Here is a 17,399-nt window from a genome sequence, read left to right as displayed (position 1 = left end):
TCGTATGACGTAACTCTCCAGTTTATCACATTTCTACCCTCCTTATGCAATTGGAATTATATAAATTAATTTTCGCAACTAAAATTTTACTTTATAGATTCCGGCTCGGGCCCAAGGGACACAGCTTCGGTTTCCTCTTCCTTTAGAAGGTCTTGATCGTGTATGTTTTTATATTTTGTCAACACAAACTTCAAAGCATTAAAATATATCAGTATTATATTTAAATTCACTTTTTTAAAAAGTAAACTTATTATTTTTCGTAGCACCAAAACTCCAGTTTGGTACTGTGTTACTCCAGTGACCTGTGTTATTTTATTAAATTTTCTGAATATAAAATAACTTTTTTGAAGTTTAATTGATTTTTTATTCTTATATAACGGAATAAAAATTCGTACTATATTGATTACATTATATCAGTATTATTGACTTATCAATGACATATCAATACGAACAATAGTTTTGATATTTTAAAACTTCAAAAATAATTTTGATTCATCTCTTATTCAAAATGATTTCAAATTATTTATTAATATGAGTTAATTTTCTATAGTTTTGTTCCAAAATTTTTGATTTTCTCTGATTTTTGAATACTCTTAGAACAATGGAGGACGCCCCAGAAATTGGGCAATAAAAACAAATTGCTGTAGGGCAGGGGTGTCCAACCGTTTTGTTTCTCTGGGCCGCATTGGAAGAAGTCAAGGAGTTTTGGGCCACAAGTACTGTACATATAATATATACTTGTGGCCCAATATACAAGTATATTTAAGGATTAACATGTCTAGATTATAATACAGTAATAAGTATTAAATCTTTATCACGAAAAAGGATATTTAAAAAAATTACTTCTACAGACATTTACTTAGAANTCAATGCCACTAGTAGTGCTAACTAAAAAATTTCCTGTATGTCTATCACCAATTCCCAATAGCCATTGGGATATACATAAAACTGCATGAGAAGTGATAAAATTATATCTAAGAATAACAAATGCCTCTAAAGATGAACTAAATTTCAAAAATGCTCGTCTGAACAAATCCCAAGGAATCATATTTATACATTCGGTGAATTTTTTATTAACTTCTGTGTCTGCAATTTTGTAAATATTTTCATAAAGTAATGGTATACTTTTATCTCTGCTGTTTGTTTTTGAAAGTAAAAATTTATAAAATGTCATTTTTGGATCCGATTCCCGAAATGATTCTTTCTCTTTATCAGTCATTGCATCTTTCAGGAAAGATCCTAAGACATTTGTGTTATCAACCCACTCAATAAGGCCAATTTTTGTGGTCAGAGGAATCACTTGGTATGTTTCTAACTTTAACTTGTTTTGGAAACAAATGGCATTACATTGATAAATATCATTCATTACATCAAAAAGTTGTTCAATACGACTATCTTGTCTAAGATCCTCTCCAGATTTTACTAAGAATTTATAATCTTTTTGATCATTGCCACGTATTGTCAAGCAACGAGGTTTGGTAAGAGATGACAAAATATCAACCTTTTGATCAAAATTACAAATCTTTACATGATGTTCAGGAATTGGTTTTCTTTTCCCAGTATACTGTCCTGGTATTTCAATATCCTCAGAATATTTTATTGAATGGAATTCACTTAACCAATCTGAAAAATCTCTAAGTTTAGCTTCTTTATTCATTTCAGACATTGTTGTTATTTTTTTTAATAAAGTTTCATATTTTACACTAGCTTCTTTTAGTGGCATTGATATTAATTTATTTCCATCTTTTCCAAATTCAGAAAACACAACAGAACCACAAACCTTTGCAACTTTTAAATGTAGTTTTCTTTCTTTCATTTTGTCTCTAGGATTATAATTAAAAAGATCTAATAATTTAATTTGCAATAGGGCCTCCAATATGTACTGTATTTTGCCTCCCGGTCCCAGTTAACATCTGGGCAGCCCTAAGCAACGGTGCAAATGTTTAATTTGTGGAAGAAAAACTTAGTAAAAACAATACTTAAAATTAATTTTATTTAGAAAAAATTAATTTGTGGACTCATCACTCGCCACTCCTCATACATTTTAATGTATTGAAAGTCGTTCTGTCCATAACACTTGAAATTTAGATGAACCGTGCCTAATGAAAAATTCAATATAATGTTACATCATTTAGATTTAATCACTGTTATGCTTTATAAATTATTTTTTATCTACCTTTTGTATGTTATAGTTTATAATACGTACGGTTTTCTCATACACTCTGAGGAATCCGGGTTCGAATTCGATTTAAACTTTCACAAATTTCACTTTCCTATCCTCATCCAGTTTAGTTGATCCATCGCTAGTCTTTCTTTTTTCATGTATACAAGACGAATTTTTAAATCTAGTATTTTGAGTACTGTAGACACACGTGTCCTATAATCATTTATTTTATTTATTTATCTAAGCAAAAAATTAGACAAAGGGCTATTGTTTCCATATTATCTTCGTAATTACACAGTCTAGTTCTCCGAACATCCGAATCCTATGAAAGAGTGAGTAGATGTACAAACAGAGAGTTGAATGGATAAATAAACGGATAAATGCACGAATGGACAAATCGAATACAAAACTACAACACTAGGTCTCTTGGTTTCCGAGAAATCTTCCGGTTAAATATGACAAACAAACGGATGAACAAGAATACAAAAATTATTTTTCAAGTCGTTAAAGATTTCACTACAATACGCTTAAAATATCTACAAAGTAGTAATTTATATAAGCGTTAACTTTTATCTGCAGTAATTAACTTTTTAAAAGATTGCAATTTTTCTACATTTGCATTTTAATTAAAAACGAGCAGAAAGTTCAGATGTTCAAAATAATAATAAATTTATAATAATAATAATGTAAAGATTAAAATATACATACGATAGCTTATTTAAGTTCGTTTATAACAAATAAAATATTACATATTCTACCAATAAGAATCCACGACCATTTCAGAATTTAACTCTTCAGTAAATTAATATGATCTTTTGGATTTAGTTTAAATATCAGCCAATAGATGGAAGCACACTGTTATGTCTACCATTATTAACTTTCTTTTTAAAATCGAAATTCCGTGCATTATTATACTGCTTAATCATATTTATATTATTTTTATTTTGGATGTTTTTGAAACGTTTTCAAATACACATCCTGTATTCTCTTTCTATAAAATTTGAAAAGTTTAATAGAAATTCTTTGTTTACAAATCTCATTGTTGTATTATACAGATGGATTTAATTTTATATTTTTGAGTTTTATCAGTCCATACAAAAAAGCAAGATAAATAGAAAACTTTTGATATTAATTTCTTATTCTCAATCATACAAAATGCAATTTTGATGCACTAAAATACTTAACTCATAAATGGAAATTTATCAACTTTCTGAATAATTTGATATTTTTAAAAAATGCATCTAAGAAATTTAATCTCCTTAATAAAAGTATGTTGAGATCTTCAAAAGAGACTAATGTTAAATAATGTAAGATATTTGTTAATCAAACTCAATATTATATAATTTTTAATTAATAAGATGGCACAGTAAGGATCTAACTATAGAAATTATTAAACATTTATCAATGAATTACAATTTCACAACAGAAATGAATATCAAAAATACTGTAAAAATCTCAGTTATGTTAATTCTGCATTGTGAAAAACAAAAACATGTTCTGTAATAAATATATCAAATAAAAAGAATGCAAGATTAATTATAATTTTTTATTAAAATTTACATATCAACTTTGTCTTACAAAATTTACAGGATCTGAACAATTAAAATATACAAAATATAATTATTATTTTTACCAAAATTTCTACTGATTAAAATGTTTCAGTAACATTTAATGTGTAATGAAATACTTCAGTCTGACATTTATAATAATATAAATAACTGACAGAAACTTGCTCCTGCCTATTATTGATATATGAAAACTTTCAATGATTTAATTACAAAATAAAATTTAAATATAATACAATCAAATGTAAATATTTAATACTAAAGTAAGTTATATATAAATTGTCAGCCTTTTCTGGAGAGAATCTTGGTGAACTTTTCAAAACTATTAACAGTAAAACACATTAATAGAAAAACTAATGTAGAAAATTTAGTATGCTTCTTAATTATAAATTTTACAATTTGTTTCATTTACTAAGAACAAATAGAACAAAACTTTATATATAAAATTATAAAAGTTTAAATATTTTATAAAGTAGAATTATTTAAAACCAAGGATCCCATCCAAAATAAATTCGACTCAGTATACCTGAATCTGTGGCTTGATCAATTAATGATTTGACTTGTTGTTTCACACTCAAACCATTCTTAGGTAGATTTTGACGAAGTGATTTTCTATCTCCAAGACACACATCTGTTAAACGTTGAAAAATAGGTTTGTTTGAATGACCCAATCTCAGTTCCTCTTTTGTGATATAACATGGATTAATTCCTTCGAGTTTTCGCTTTGCAAACAAAATGCGCTGTTTGGGGTACCAGTTAAAATCACATTCAGAATGATTGGGATCATCACTTTCAGTATTGCCAGGATAAATATTTATGTCACTATCAACATTTTCATCAACTTTTCCAATAATTCTCTTTTGTTTTAATGCATTTTCCTGCCAGTTTACTGTAGGTTCTTTAATGAAAATGTCCATTGTATTCAACAGTATATCAGCATTATCTCTTAAAGCACTTAATGCAGAAATCATAGTAGCTTCAATTACACCTTTCTCCTTCAAAGGTAACATTAAATTAAGATATTGATTAGTTAAACGAAAAGGTACAAGTTCTGGAATAGGCAAAAATTGTGTTGCAGTTCCAAAAGCATGACCAAAATCGATTCCAACTTCAATGCCAGTAGTAGTGCTAACTAAAAAATTTCCTGTATGTCTATCACCAATTCCCAATAGCCATTGGGATATACATAGAACTGCATGAGAAGTGATAAAATTATATCTAAGAATAACAAATGCCTCTAAAGATGAACTAAATTTCAAAAATGCTCGTCTGAACAAATCCCAAGGAATCATATTTATACATTCGGTGAATTTTTTATTAACTTCTGTGTCTGCAATTTTGTAAATATTTTCATAAAGTAATGGTATACTTTTATCTCTGCTGTTTGTTTTTGAAAGTAAAAATTTATAAAATGTCATTTTTGGATCCGATTCCCGAAATGATTCTTTCTCTTTATCAGTCATTGCATCTTTCAGGAAAGATCCTAAGACATTTGTGTTATCAACCCACTCAATAAGGCCAATTTTTGTGGTCAGAGGAATCACTTGGTATGTTTCTAACTTTAACTTGTTTTGGAAACAAATGGCATTACATTGATAAATATCATTCATTACATCAAAAAGTTGTTCAATACGACTATCTTGTCTAAGATCCTCTCCAGATTTTACTAAGAATTTATAATCTTTTTGATCATTGCCACGTATTGTCAAGCAACGAGGTTTGGTAAGAGATGACAAAATATCAACCTTTTGATCAAAATTACAAATCTTTACATGATGTTCAGGAATTGGTTTTCTTTTCCCAGTATACTGTCCTGGTATTTCAATATCCTCAGAATATTTTATTGAATGGAATTCACTTAACCAATCTGAAAAATCTCTAAGTTTAGCTTCTTTATTCATTTCAGACATTGTTGTTATTTTTTTTAATAAAGTTTCATATTTTACACTAGCTTCTTTTAGTGGCATTGATATTAATTTATTTCCATCTTTTCCAAATTCAGAAAACACAACAGAACCACAAACCTTTGCAACTTTTAAATGTAGTTTTCTTTCTTTCATTTTGTCTCTAGGATTATAATTAAAAAGTTCATGGCATAATTTTTTATACAATTTCACTATTTCATTTTTATCACCTTTATCTTTTTTCATTTGAAGTATTTCTTTAAAGTATTCCTTATAGAGTAATTCTGGTACAGACAGAGAATCTAGAGCATTTACAAATTCATCAACTAATTTCAATTGACTTAATGAAGATTTCAATTTCATTACAAATTCTTTGTTTTCCTTTCCTTGCAAAGTATCAGGAAATTTATACATTTCATAGCTCAGTTTAAATGGATATACTAATGCATTTGGAAAGTTAGTTCCTATTTCTTTTATAATATACTGAACTGCAGTAGCTTCTGGTTTATCTAACAATGTAAGTAGTTGATTAATCCAAGATAAAAACATCCAACAAGGAACAACTTTTGACTTTGCAATAAATTCAGGAATAGTATCAGGATATACTTCAATAATTTGTAATAATCGAGGGAATAATTTAATTGCATTTAAATTGCCATTTTTAAGAGCATTGAGTAGAGAGTTTGTTAAAACTGAAGGGTAAGTTTCAAATGATAATGATAATGTCTTTTCTTCTTCTTCTTGCATTCTTAAAATTTTATTACAGTAATTTGCAAATTTAAAATATGTTTCTCCAATTGTAGCCTGATCAAATTCAATCATTTTTTGTTCAACCTCTTGGATTATATCAATTGCTCTGCATTTATATTCATAATTCTTACAAAACAAATCAATTTCTAATTTGGACTTTGACTGAATGGAAAAAGTGTCTGTTAATTCTTGAATTTTCTCAGCATGAACATCATTATACTTTACAATATCTGCAGCCATTTCTATAATTTCACTTTGTAGTAAATAATGGTTCATTGTGGAAACATCTAATTTTTTTGGAAAATGAAGATCCAATTTAGCTAATTGTTTATGAGCACAAAGTAAAGTATCTAATTGTTCAGGATAATTCTGATTCTTAGCTTTCTTTAAATCTATTTTACAATATAAATGTATGCAATTTATCCAGTGATGATCAGCTTTTAGTTCCTTTGCTATTTGTTGTGACCATTTGAGATGTTTAACTGCTACTTGTAAGTTTCCCTGCAACAATGCAGCTTCTACAAATTTTAATTTCATTTTTAATCTTTGTTCTTTTAAAAACTTTTCACTATCAAAATATGAGTTTGGTTCACTATCGACAATTGAAGTATCCATACTTTCTTCTAAACTGAAACTTGTGGATTGATTATTTGTTTCTTGCAACTTACTTACAATTTTTTCCATATAGAGTGATCTGTTCATAATTATATCATCCCAAATATTAACAGAATCAAATATATCAGGATATCTCTTCAGCCATCTATCTGTAAGGTTTTTGAAATGATATTCATCAATATTTCTATAAGTGTCTATAAAATTTAAAAATTCTTGCAGTTCAATATGTTTCTGCAGAGACTGCAATTTTGTTTTCCTAATAATAGGCATCAAAACATTAAGGCTGGACCATTCTTTTAAAAAGTCCTGAAGACATAACTGAGAATAATACTGAGCACGATCATAATTTTCTTGGATAATATATAATAATGCTAATTCTTCAGAAAAGTTTTCTTCTAAATATTTCTTTTTATTTTCTTCTTTCAGAGCAGAATCAATAAAACAAAGTAACGACTGATCATTTCTATTTTCTATTAACAATTTTAATTTGGATTTGATTAAAAATGGTAAATAATTCTCTTGATAATATGGTTCTTCCCAAATTTTATTTAAGTTTGGCTGTTTCTGATTTTCATCAAGACGGTTTATTATACTTAACTGAAGAAGATCCCATTGAGTTAAGTAATCATAACACTGAAGTATTGCATTGTCCCATAAATCAATTTCTGCTTGATTTGGCTCTTCAGCAGACCATTCAGTTTGATCATAGAGTTTACTATAAATTTTCACAGCCAACAAATACTCTCCTCTTGATTCAAATTCTAATGCTTGCTTAGTTTCTTCTTGAATATTCAATGAATTACTGAATATTCCATGAACAGAATCATAATCACTTAAGGATTTATAAATTTCTGCCATTTTAAGCCATATAGATAATTCATCAGAAATTAAAGGTTTATTTAATTTTATTCTTTTTGCAGGATTGCTAGATTTAAAGTTATTGTAACAAATAAGATGATCTTCTAAAAGTAATATTCCAAGACTTTGTTTATGACTAGCTTGTGATGCTGTACAAATTTGCTCATAATCAATATCCATTTCTTTCACATCACAGTTTAAACATTCATAACAAAAAGCAACAAGTTGAGGATGATAATGTACACTTTTCTTTAAAATTTCATTCAATGCACTTGATAAGCTTCTACAAAATTCTGAATATTCTGTCACTTGATTACTTTTCATGTAACAACAAACAGATAATATTAATGATTGGAAAAGCATTCTACAAATTTCATCATCATGTTGTGCAAGAGCCTGAAGTGGAACAATTATAGATGAATAGTTTATTTCAATATCAGGTAAATCTCCTATACGATACTGCCGATAAATTGTGACTTGACCTTCTCTCTGCTTTTTCTGCTCTTTTTCTCTTTCCTGTCTTAACTGTTGTTTTCTCATTTCCATTCGAATAAAATGTAATCTGGACTTCTCTCTATCTTTCAAAAATCTTCTTCTCAAATGAAATGTATTAGATGATGAAAGTTTCTCTATTTTGTTTTTGGATGTATCTTGGTTTGAATTTCTGTTATTTTCATCTATGTTTGGAATTTTTTTTGTATCACTTCCAATAGTGAAAAGTAATGATGACGATGTGGATGAAGATCCCCAATCACCCAAAGTATCAATTGAAGTTTGAGTCAACCAATTAAATGCTTTCTTGGATGCTTGATCTTGTGTAGGATCAAATTCTCTGACATCTACGGTAGATCTGATCTGTTCATCTATATTTTTTACACTCGTATCAGAAAAACTAGCAGCAGATGACAGAGAATCAACAAACCAAGGTGTTAAAGTAGCATGACGTTTCTTCCATGATGACGATATAGCATAATTTTGAAATGCACACGTAGATAGTGGATTTTGAAAGATTTTTAGATTATAATCAGGACTTTTTGAAGTCATCTCCATTAAAAGAAATGTTGAATATTGAAGAAACATGTGTTCAATTTCTGGAGAATACATTTTCTGTAGAACTGCTTTAATTCTGGAAAAAGTCTCAGCTGGCAAATGATTATTTTGACTCCAAAAATTATGAACAGTAAGCCGAAGTGTTAAATCAGAATCAGCAAGACCATGCAAAAGCATTTCTTTTGCATATCTACTAATTTCTTTTTCTTTTATCCCATTTTTTGTGTTAAATTTCTCATAAGCATGCATCATTATTTCATACATCACTTTGCGACAAATTGTTTCAGCACTCTTATGAACTTTAGAGATTATTGGAAATACATTAAGCATTTTGTCAATATCTAATTCTTTTAATAATTTTTGAATTATATTTAATGAACTGAATTGAATCGATTCATCTCTATGTTCTAACATATTCAAAAGTCCTTGATTTTTAAGTTCTGCAAAAGCATTTTCAATATTTTCAACATGAGAATTTATGATTTCAAGGATTTGTTTTCTAAATATACCATGCACATTAGGCAACATATATAATATTTTATTCAAGAATGAACTATCAATAAATATTGGAAAGTGAGTATTAATTTTATAAAGACAAGTCAAATATTGATCCTTTGCATTCAATGAAGAGATTTCAGTTTTTACTATTTTACAGAATTCACTATAAACATCATCATCTTTATCAAAATAATATTTCATGCTCATACCACAAACTTCTGATGCTGATTCATAAATTTCTTTATATTTGTTTTTCAGGTTTACAGTTAATGTTTTTAAATAGCTTATTTTATCTATTCTAGATGTATTTTGATAAGGATCTAATCCATTTGACACTACAATTCCAAATAATTGAATTCCAACAATATTATCTTTTACTTTTGTATCTAGATTTCTCATACTTTCAAAAATAATATATGTTGGAATATCAAGTCGTTCTTTCCAACATTGTACAACTGTTTTTATCATTTCTAAATTATTTCGGAAAACATCCTTACGTATATGAAAACATTTACTCATTAAAAATTCTAGAAGTCCACTTGCTGCATGTCGACCTATAGAGGAATCTTCAGGAATTGCTATTGAAGACCAAGACAACAATACAACCATTAAGTCAAGGATGAAGTAATTTATTTCCCTTCCGAAAGTTGCATTCAAAATTAAATTAATTAATGGTTGCAAAAGAAATACTGCATAAGGTTTAAAAATTTCTGCATTGTTTATGAATAATTTAGTTAAAAAAAGTTTGATATTTCTATGAACTGAATAATCTTCTAATTTCTTGCATAAATTATCTAACCATTTTGGTATTTCTTTAGGTGAAGAAGATAATAATTGAATTTTTTCCATATGTTGTACAAGCATGGTGAGAGAATTCATACATTCGTGCTGATTCAAATCATCAATTTCTAATTCGACTGTAATGTTTGAAACTAAATCATCATCTTTTGCTTCATTACTTGGGTTTGAATCTATTTCTTCTTTTCTATTTTTATTTTTCATATCTTGAGAAAATGCTAATTCTGAAGAACTAAAATCAAACTGGCTAACATCATCACTAAGACTACTATCAGATAAATATTGTGATGGTGCATATTTTAAAGATGAAGCAAAATTTAGAGTTTTATTGGAATTTAATTCTCTATTTTCATGTCGAACAGAAATAAATTTTCTTCTTCTTTCTATGGTATCAAGTTCAATAGGAAAAGTGTATTCTTTATTTAAATCTATAATATTTTCCCAGATATATTCACCTTTGGCAAAATTTTCTTGGAATAGGAATGTTGAATAAAATTTTGAATCAGTTTGTGTACAACATATGATTGCAATAACTGCATTGTAAGCTGCACAACAATATTTTCTGCAGAACTCTTTTGATATTGATTCACCTTCCAAATTTTCCTTTCTTGCAGCAATAGCAAATCCTGTTGCTTCTCTTGTAAGTTCTTTTCCATAAGAGCAGTTAATTTGAGATTCTTTTGAAACTTCTTCTTTTGATAAATATGTATATAATATTTCAATAAGTTGAAATGCACCAATTTTAGAAACAAGTTGAATTTCATTTGAACTTTTACGTTTGCTTTTAACAATCTGCATAATTTCTTTTATGTGATCTATAAAGAAATATTTTAATGTTATTTTAGAAATCATGCCAAGTATAACTCGAAAGACTTTTTCGATAATATGAATTCTCATATCACTAGGATATAATTCATCCTCCAGAAACATCTTTAATGGAACTTCAGCAATCAATCTTTCTTTATTAGAATCAGTTCTCTTGCATAACTTTTTTAAACATTTTTGAATATTCTCTTCTAATAAATGTGTTGATTCTCTGCACATTATCTGGATCACAAACTTTAAAAGCATTTCATTTCCTGTTAATTCTAAAGCTATTAGGAGTTTTGTAAATGCTAAGTGATAGTCATTATATTGTGAGCTGCCTGGTTTCAGTTCACTTGAATATAATGGAAAATGATTTGTAAATAAATCATTAAGAGCAGCTTGTACTTTACACAAAAATGCATCACATAAGAAGAATGGGAGAAGATCAAGAACACATATTTTAAATTCTAGTGACATTTCACTCTTTTGTAGTAATGTTATAAATGAAAAAAATATTGAATTAGAATCGTAATTAACATTTCCTTTTATAAATGATGAATCAATTAAAAACATTTTAGTAATTAATGTTATAATATCATTTTGTAGATCTATGTCACAGCTTTCTTCTAAACACTGTTGTAACCTTGACCATTGACACATTATACTATTTATTATATCTTTACCATATCTATATCTAAATTCTTTTACTTTTCCAATAGAATCAAGAATTCCTACTAAAATTTTAAGAACAGTTGTTTTTGATTTATTGATATTATTCATTAAAGAAGAAATGAAGTGTTTTGAATTTATACCAGCAAATAGTGAAATTTCTTGTTGATAAGTAGAAAACATAATGAGACCTCTTCTTGTTTTAGTTTTAAGATTTGACACATACAACTGTTGCTCATCTAATAATTTTTTCAAGAGATCTTCACTTGAAATATCTAATTTTAATGCTACTGTCAACATTTTTTTTCCAAAATTTAAGACAGATGGATTTAATATAGGAATACAACAGCCAATTTCAGTTTCTAAAATACAGCTCTCCCAAACAGATGATAACATATCACAAGCCAATTTTTTGGATTTATTACAATTTTGTTTTGGCCAAAGTTTGTTTTCAATTAACTGTTCATAACCTAATAACATTTCTTGAATTTCCAGAATCTTCAAATCCTTATCATTCAAGTTTAATGGAAATAGATTATATATATTGCATTTGGATTCAAGATATTCATAAAGATGCTCATTAAAATTATTATATAAAGGTTTTGGCATATATTCATAGAATACTTTCAATAACGTTCTTGTTTCTTTAGGAAATTGATTAAAGATATAAGTATCTGTCATGTCAAATCCAAGAAATTTTGGATTAAGAACTGAAGAATAAATACAGTTCCAAAAATTTATGCTCCAGAATGTTGATGGAATTGTATTTAATTGTAAGTGATAATTTTCAACTATTGTAGTTACAAAATTTATTAATCTTACAATAATAAAGCAATTTAATCTTAAATATTCATCTTTTTCTTTGGGTGAGAATATTTGCTTTTTAACAGATTCATGAGTGAAAAATGCTTGAACTCGCTGATCAAAATCAATGCATAGAGTTTTTAAAAAAAATTCAATAGAAGGAAAAAATTTAGATTCTCTATTACTTGCATCATTGAAAATATCTGATAACTTCAAAACACTTTGACCAAATACCCAATAATAACAATCAAGCATTGTATGTAGACCTTCTAACCAATTAATAATTGGTTTTAGTCCATCATTTTGATTAAAGCTTGGTACAGTATTTGACATTTCTGATTCAAAACAATTCAAAAAGAATTTTTTTCCTTTTGTTTCTAATAAATGAGAAAAATAATCTTTACATCCATTAAAACCTGATAAACATGGTGCTAATTGAAATACAAGTTCCATGCATTTATGTCTACATTCAGTCTGCAAACATCCACAATTTTTTAAAATCCATTCCACAACTTCTGGCAAAATAGAATCATTAATATTTCTTAATGGTCTTCTTTTCTTTGATGTCTTACTTAAAAGTTTTGCTTTTACCTCCATTATTCTTTCTAAATGATTTAGAGCTTGTTTACATTTGTCTTGAGTTCCTAAAATTTTATCATCATAATGAGCAATAGCAAGACTTTCTATAAAATGAACTGCTATTTCTAAAGTAAATTTATCAACAAGAGATTCTTCTTCTCTAAAAATTGTATATATACTATTAAATGCTAATGCTGCTCCTAACCTTTTGTATGGATTAGGATGTAGACTGTAATTATACAAACAATTCAAAACAACATTCATTCCAATGGGGTTTTCTTCTTGTTCTCTTACTGAAGTTTGCTTGATTGACCACTGTACAAATTCTTTAAGACAGCGTGCACTGAAATCTCTGAATACTGCATCTTTAGACTGAACCAATCCATCCCAAATAACCTGAACAAACTGTTTTGTTTCATCACTATTTATCATTCTTTTTGTTGTAAACCAGTGAATTAATTGAAAAGTGAAAGGTTCAAACAGCTTTCTAGCAACTTCATCAACATCACATGCCAGTTGAAGTAATGCAGGTAATACATTTTTGTACAATTTTTTCATTGAATATATTGCTTGCAATTCAGGTTGTTGTTGTGCTCCACAACCAACCATAAATGTCACAACAGCATGTAACAATTCACAAGCAGCAACTTTTGTTTGTCTTTGACTTGCTGTTGTTGAAAGTGTCACAATTCGTGGGAGAAATTTATCTAAAAATATTTCTAACTTTACATCAATGAAAGGTAAGTAAAATTTTAAATGATTCTGCTTATTAATATCCCATGCTACAGCAACTTCGTGTATCTTTATTTTATCAGCAGATATCATTGCAAAATTATATTGATTGCCAACAGATCCTAAAAATCTTAAAATTCGATGCTGTACTTTAATTAATTCAGATTCATGTAAATCAGTTTGTTTTATTTTTTTATATTGACTAATTTTTAAAGGTAATTTTTTCTTTACAACTAAAGACTGCTTGGTAAATGTATGAATATTTTTTAAAGGCTGAAGTGAAATATTATCACTTGCTAAGAAATAGTCATTCAAACTTGGTAATAGTTTGCAATAATGCTCTTTTAACAATTCAGAAGGTAAAGAATATAACCACGTTTCTAAAGCATCTAAACAAGACATTGCTAACGGCAGATAACTAAGACCCAACTGAAGAGAAATCTGTACTGCAGGAATTAAAATATTGATTTCTGACTCCACAATTTCAGTTGGCAATGAAAGAATAACTTCTATACATGATGCAAGAAGTTCATCTTTGAATTGTTGCAAATATATAACAACTTCTCTTGAGAATTTAGCAAATAATTCAAAAGCTATCAAACAATCTTTCTCTGACATACTTATTTCTTCCTTTGTTTTTAATTTCTTAACATGCTGGAAATATCTTGTTTTCTTACATATTGTTAGACATACAGTTATTAATTTATAAAATCCACTAATGTATGGATTTTTGTTTATAAATTGAATAATTTCTAACCCAAAAATGAGAATCCACTTTTCAAATAATTCATTATGTTTTGATATAAATAAATCCTTGCAAAAATCAACAATATTCATGAAAACTCTAAAATCTTTTGGTTTACTCAGCTGTAAACCATAAAATGGATCAGATACTGTGCTGTATAATTCAGAAGTCTCAAACTGTTTCAAGTTACTATCTTTTATCTCACTATCTTGCATAGAATGAGTAGTTGCTAGGTCTAGTTTCTTCAGTAGAGTAAGTACTACTGAAATAATTTCATCATATATTAATTGAAGGAGATTATGTCGATCTTCCAATGAAATGCCAATATGATTTAATTCTTTATTTCTTACAATGTAAAGAAGATTTTCCCATAAGGAACTGTAACTTTTACTTGTTATCTCTCTAGGATTTTTTAGTTCTAAATTATCTCCACTCATATTTTCTTCTCTTGCCTCAATTTCAAACCTTACAGGATATGAGCAAGTTCTTATAATTCCTTGATAAATAATTTTATTTAAGAATCCTTTGAATTGTGGACCTTTAGAATGTACAGCCAAAAATAATTTGATTAAAGAATTATAGCATAAAAAATGATAAGGTGATGGAAGATAAGGAAAATTCTGAATCTGAAATACAGCTAATTTTTCAAGATAATTAAGAGAACTTTCTGAAATTTCTTGTAATTGTAAAACAATACTTGACAATGAATCTAGAAAACTTGGTAAAATTTGAATTCGTTCATCTAATATTTTCTCCTCATTTAAACAATGTTGTTCACTTTTCTTAATTACATCATTAAGCATATACTTTACATCCTTTTCAGTCAAATATAATTTACAAACTTTTGCAAAATATCCAAACCCTCGAATGGCTGTAGAAACTCTACGAATATTCTCAGAACATTTTATCATTAACTGAAATTTTTCTATAAAAAATTTAAATATTTCAGCTTTACAAGAATCTTCATAATTTTGTTCCAACATATCAGAAATCTGTTTAAATACTGCATCAAGAGCATTATAACCTAAAGACCTAACTTCCCTATTAGAATGATTTGTCCAAATTTCTATGATTTTGTAAATGTTCATACTGTCCTCGTATAGAAATTGTGCCAAAAGTGAAGCATGTGACGAAAGCAACGTTAGAGATGCTTTAGCCATATCATATGTTTTAACATCACGTTTCGACAAGATTATACGTATAAATTTAAATAACTGGTAAGCTTTTTCTGTATCTTCGGTATCTTGAAGAGGAAACTGATACATAAATTCATTGAGTCCTTGAAGACAACCAACAATAATACTACTTTCAGATTTTTGATTGGATGTTGTATGAAATTTTAAATCCTTTAAGTACCAATTTAATAATCGTTCCGAACACAACTGCATACAATCGGGATAATGACGTGAGGAAATTCCTAAAAGGTAATAAGCTTGTTGCTTTACAGTAGGTGTTATTTTTGAAGATGCCTGAGCCAAATATTCAATAATTTTATTAACTATTTTTTGGAGATTAAATTGTTCCGACGAAATCGCACCACTGCACAATTCTAACACTTTTATCAGTGCAGATAAAGCTAAAATCTTTACTTTGGCTAACTGATTTCGAAGAAAAATTGAAAATACGACATCTTTGACCGTAATTCCATACTGAACTACTTTATTTCCTATATTAATAAGAAACAAATTTAAAAATTGGAGAGCTTCAATCAAACTATCTTTCAACGAAGGTGTATTAACAGCTTCTTCTAAGAAATGTAAAAATCCATCTTCTTTTCTCAAAATCAACGAACAGACATAACTACGATCTTTTTCTGATAAAGTACCACGCAAACAAATTTCACTGATGTCTTTAATTACGTAAATACTTGAATGTCCTTCATCTTTCTGATATTTTATAAAGTCATTTAACTTCAAAATATTTTCGTGAAGACTATTCGTAATTTCGTTCATTTTTAATATTAAAACTTAGGCGTGTCACTTCTAAATTAACTCGAAATTGACTGACACTACGAGAACTTGGTCAACAAATTTCATTTTGGCGGAATGAATTTGCAAACAGTGTTGCCAGATATTTTTCCGATAAATGTCATCACGTACTCCTCGAAAATAGCCAAAAATCCTCCAAATATTTTAATTGAATTCTTATATTCTTGTATATATATTTTACGTACCTTAAAACCGCAGTGCCCAGTCTTTAGTCTACCTTGAGCAAATTAAGAATGTAAAAATTTTAGGCGAGCCACACAGGCCGACAACCTTTATTTGAAAAAAATCAGCAACAACGGATAAAAAAAATAATTATATTACACTACTTTTTTCTCTTTCCACTCTGTGAGCACTAAGAGGGCCTCTTTTTTGCAAGCCCATTATGGGTTCGGCCAGGCCCACAATGGGCTGTCGGGTGGTGAGGGACGGAGCCCGACATATCCGAACGGACCACTCCCCGAAAACTTCCTGGGGATTTTTCGAACCCGGGTCCCCCAGAGCAGTAGGCTTGACCTTGACCGCTCGGCCATCCGGCCGCCTAAAAATTATATCAGCTATTGTAGATGTTTAATTAGAGAGGTTGCTGCCGACGTTTTCAACGCGAAAATCAATTCTAAGATTTTCCTGTAAGCCTTGAAGTTTGACAACGTCGGTGGAATCGTGCTCGATTAGTGATGTAACGAATATTCGGTTACTATTCGGTATTCGGCCTATTCGGCCTATTTTTCACTATTCGGCCGAATACCGAATACCTAAAAACAGGAGTAATAAATAACAAAAACACAGTAAATTAATCATTTTGGTATTTAGATTTAATGTTATCGAGTTAGTGTTGTTTGTTTATATTTATTTATAACTTGTAACATGCACAAA

The 17,399-nt window shown here is 28.5% G+C and overlaps 2 protein-coding genes across 2 annotated transcripts; both read right to left on the bottom strand.

Moving 5' to 3' along the window:
• Positions 1-859: 859 nt before the first annotated feature.
• On the bottom strand, positions 860-1,836 carry LOC111624918 (DNA-dependent protein kinase catalytic subunit-like). Its single transcript, XM_023367903.1, has one exon. It carries the CDS (start codon positions 1,814-1,816, stop codon positions 860-862), a length of 957 nt encoding a protein of 318 aa, XP_023223671.1. The 5' UTR covers positions 1,817-1,836.
• A 1,885-nt stretch (positions 1,837-3,721) lies between these two features.
• On the bottom strand, positions 3,722-16,583 carry LOC111624779 (DNA-dependent protein kinase catalytic subunit-like). Its single transcript, XM_023367720.1, has one exon. It carries the CDS (start codon positions 16,488-16,490, stop codon positions 4,212-4,214), a length of 12,279 nt encoding a protein of 4,092 aa, XP_023223488.1. The 5' UTR covers positions 16,491-16,583; the 3' UTR covers positions 3,722-4,211.
• Between the last annotated feature and the right edge of the window lie 816 nt (positions 16,584-17,399).

The sequence above is a fragment of the Centruroides sculpturatus genome, unplaced genomic scaffold (assembly GCF_000671375.1).
Source record: "Centruroides sculpturatus isolate CEXI.00-Female unplaced genomic scaffold, Cexi_2.0 scaffold133, whole genome shotgun sequence".
NCBI classification, from domain to species: Eukaryota; Metazoa; Arthropoda; class Arachnida; order Scorpiones; family Buthidae; genus Centruroides; species Centruroides sculpturatus.
This window is presented reverse-complemented; position numbering and strand designations above follow the sequence as displayed.

Bases quoted from the DNA above. Each gene is read 5' to 3' on its own strand.
- LOC111624779 (XM_023367720.1), bottom strand. From the start codon at position 16,490: ATGAACGAAATTACGAATAGTCTTCACGAAAATATTTTGAAGTTAAAT.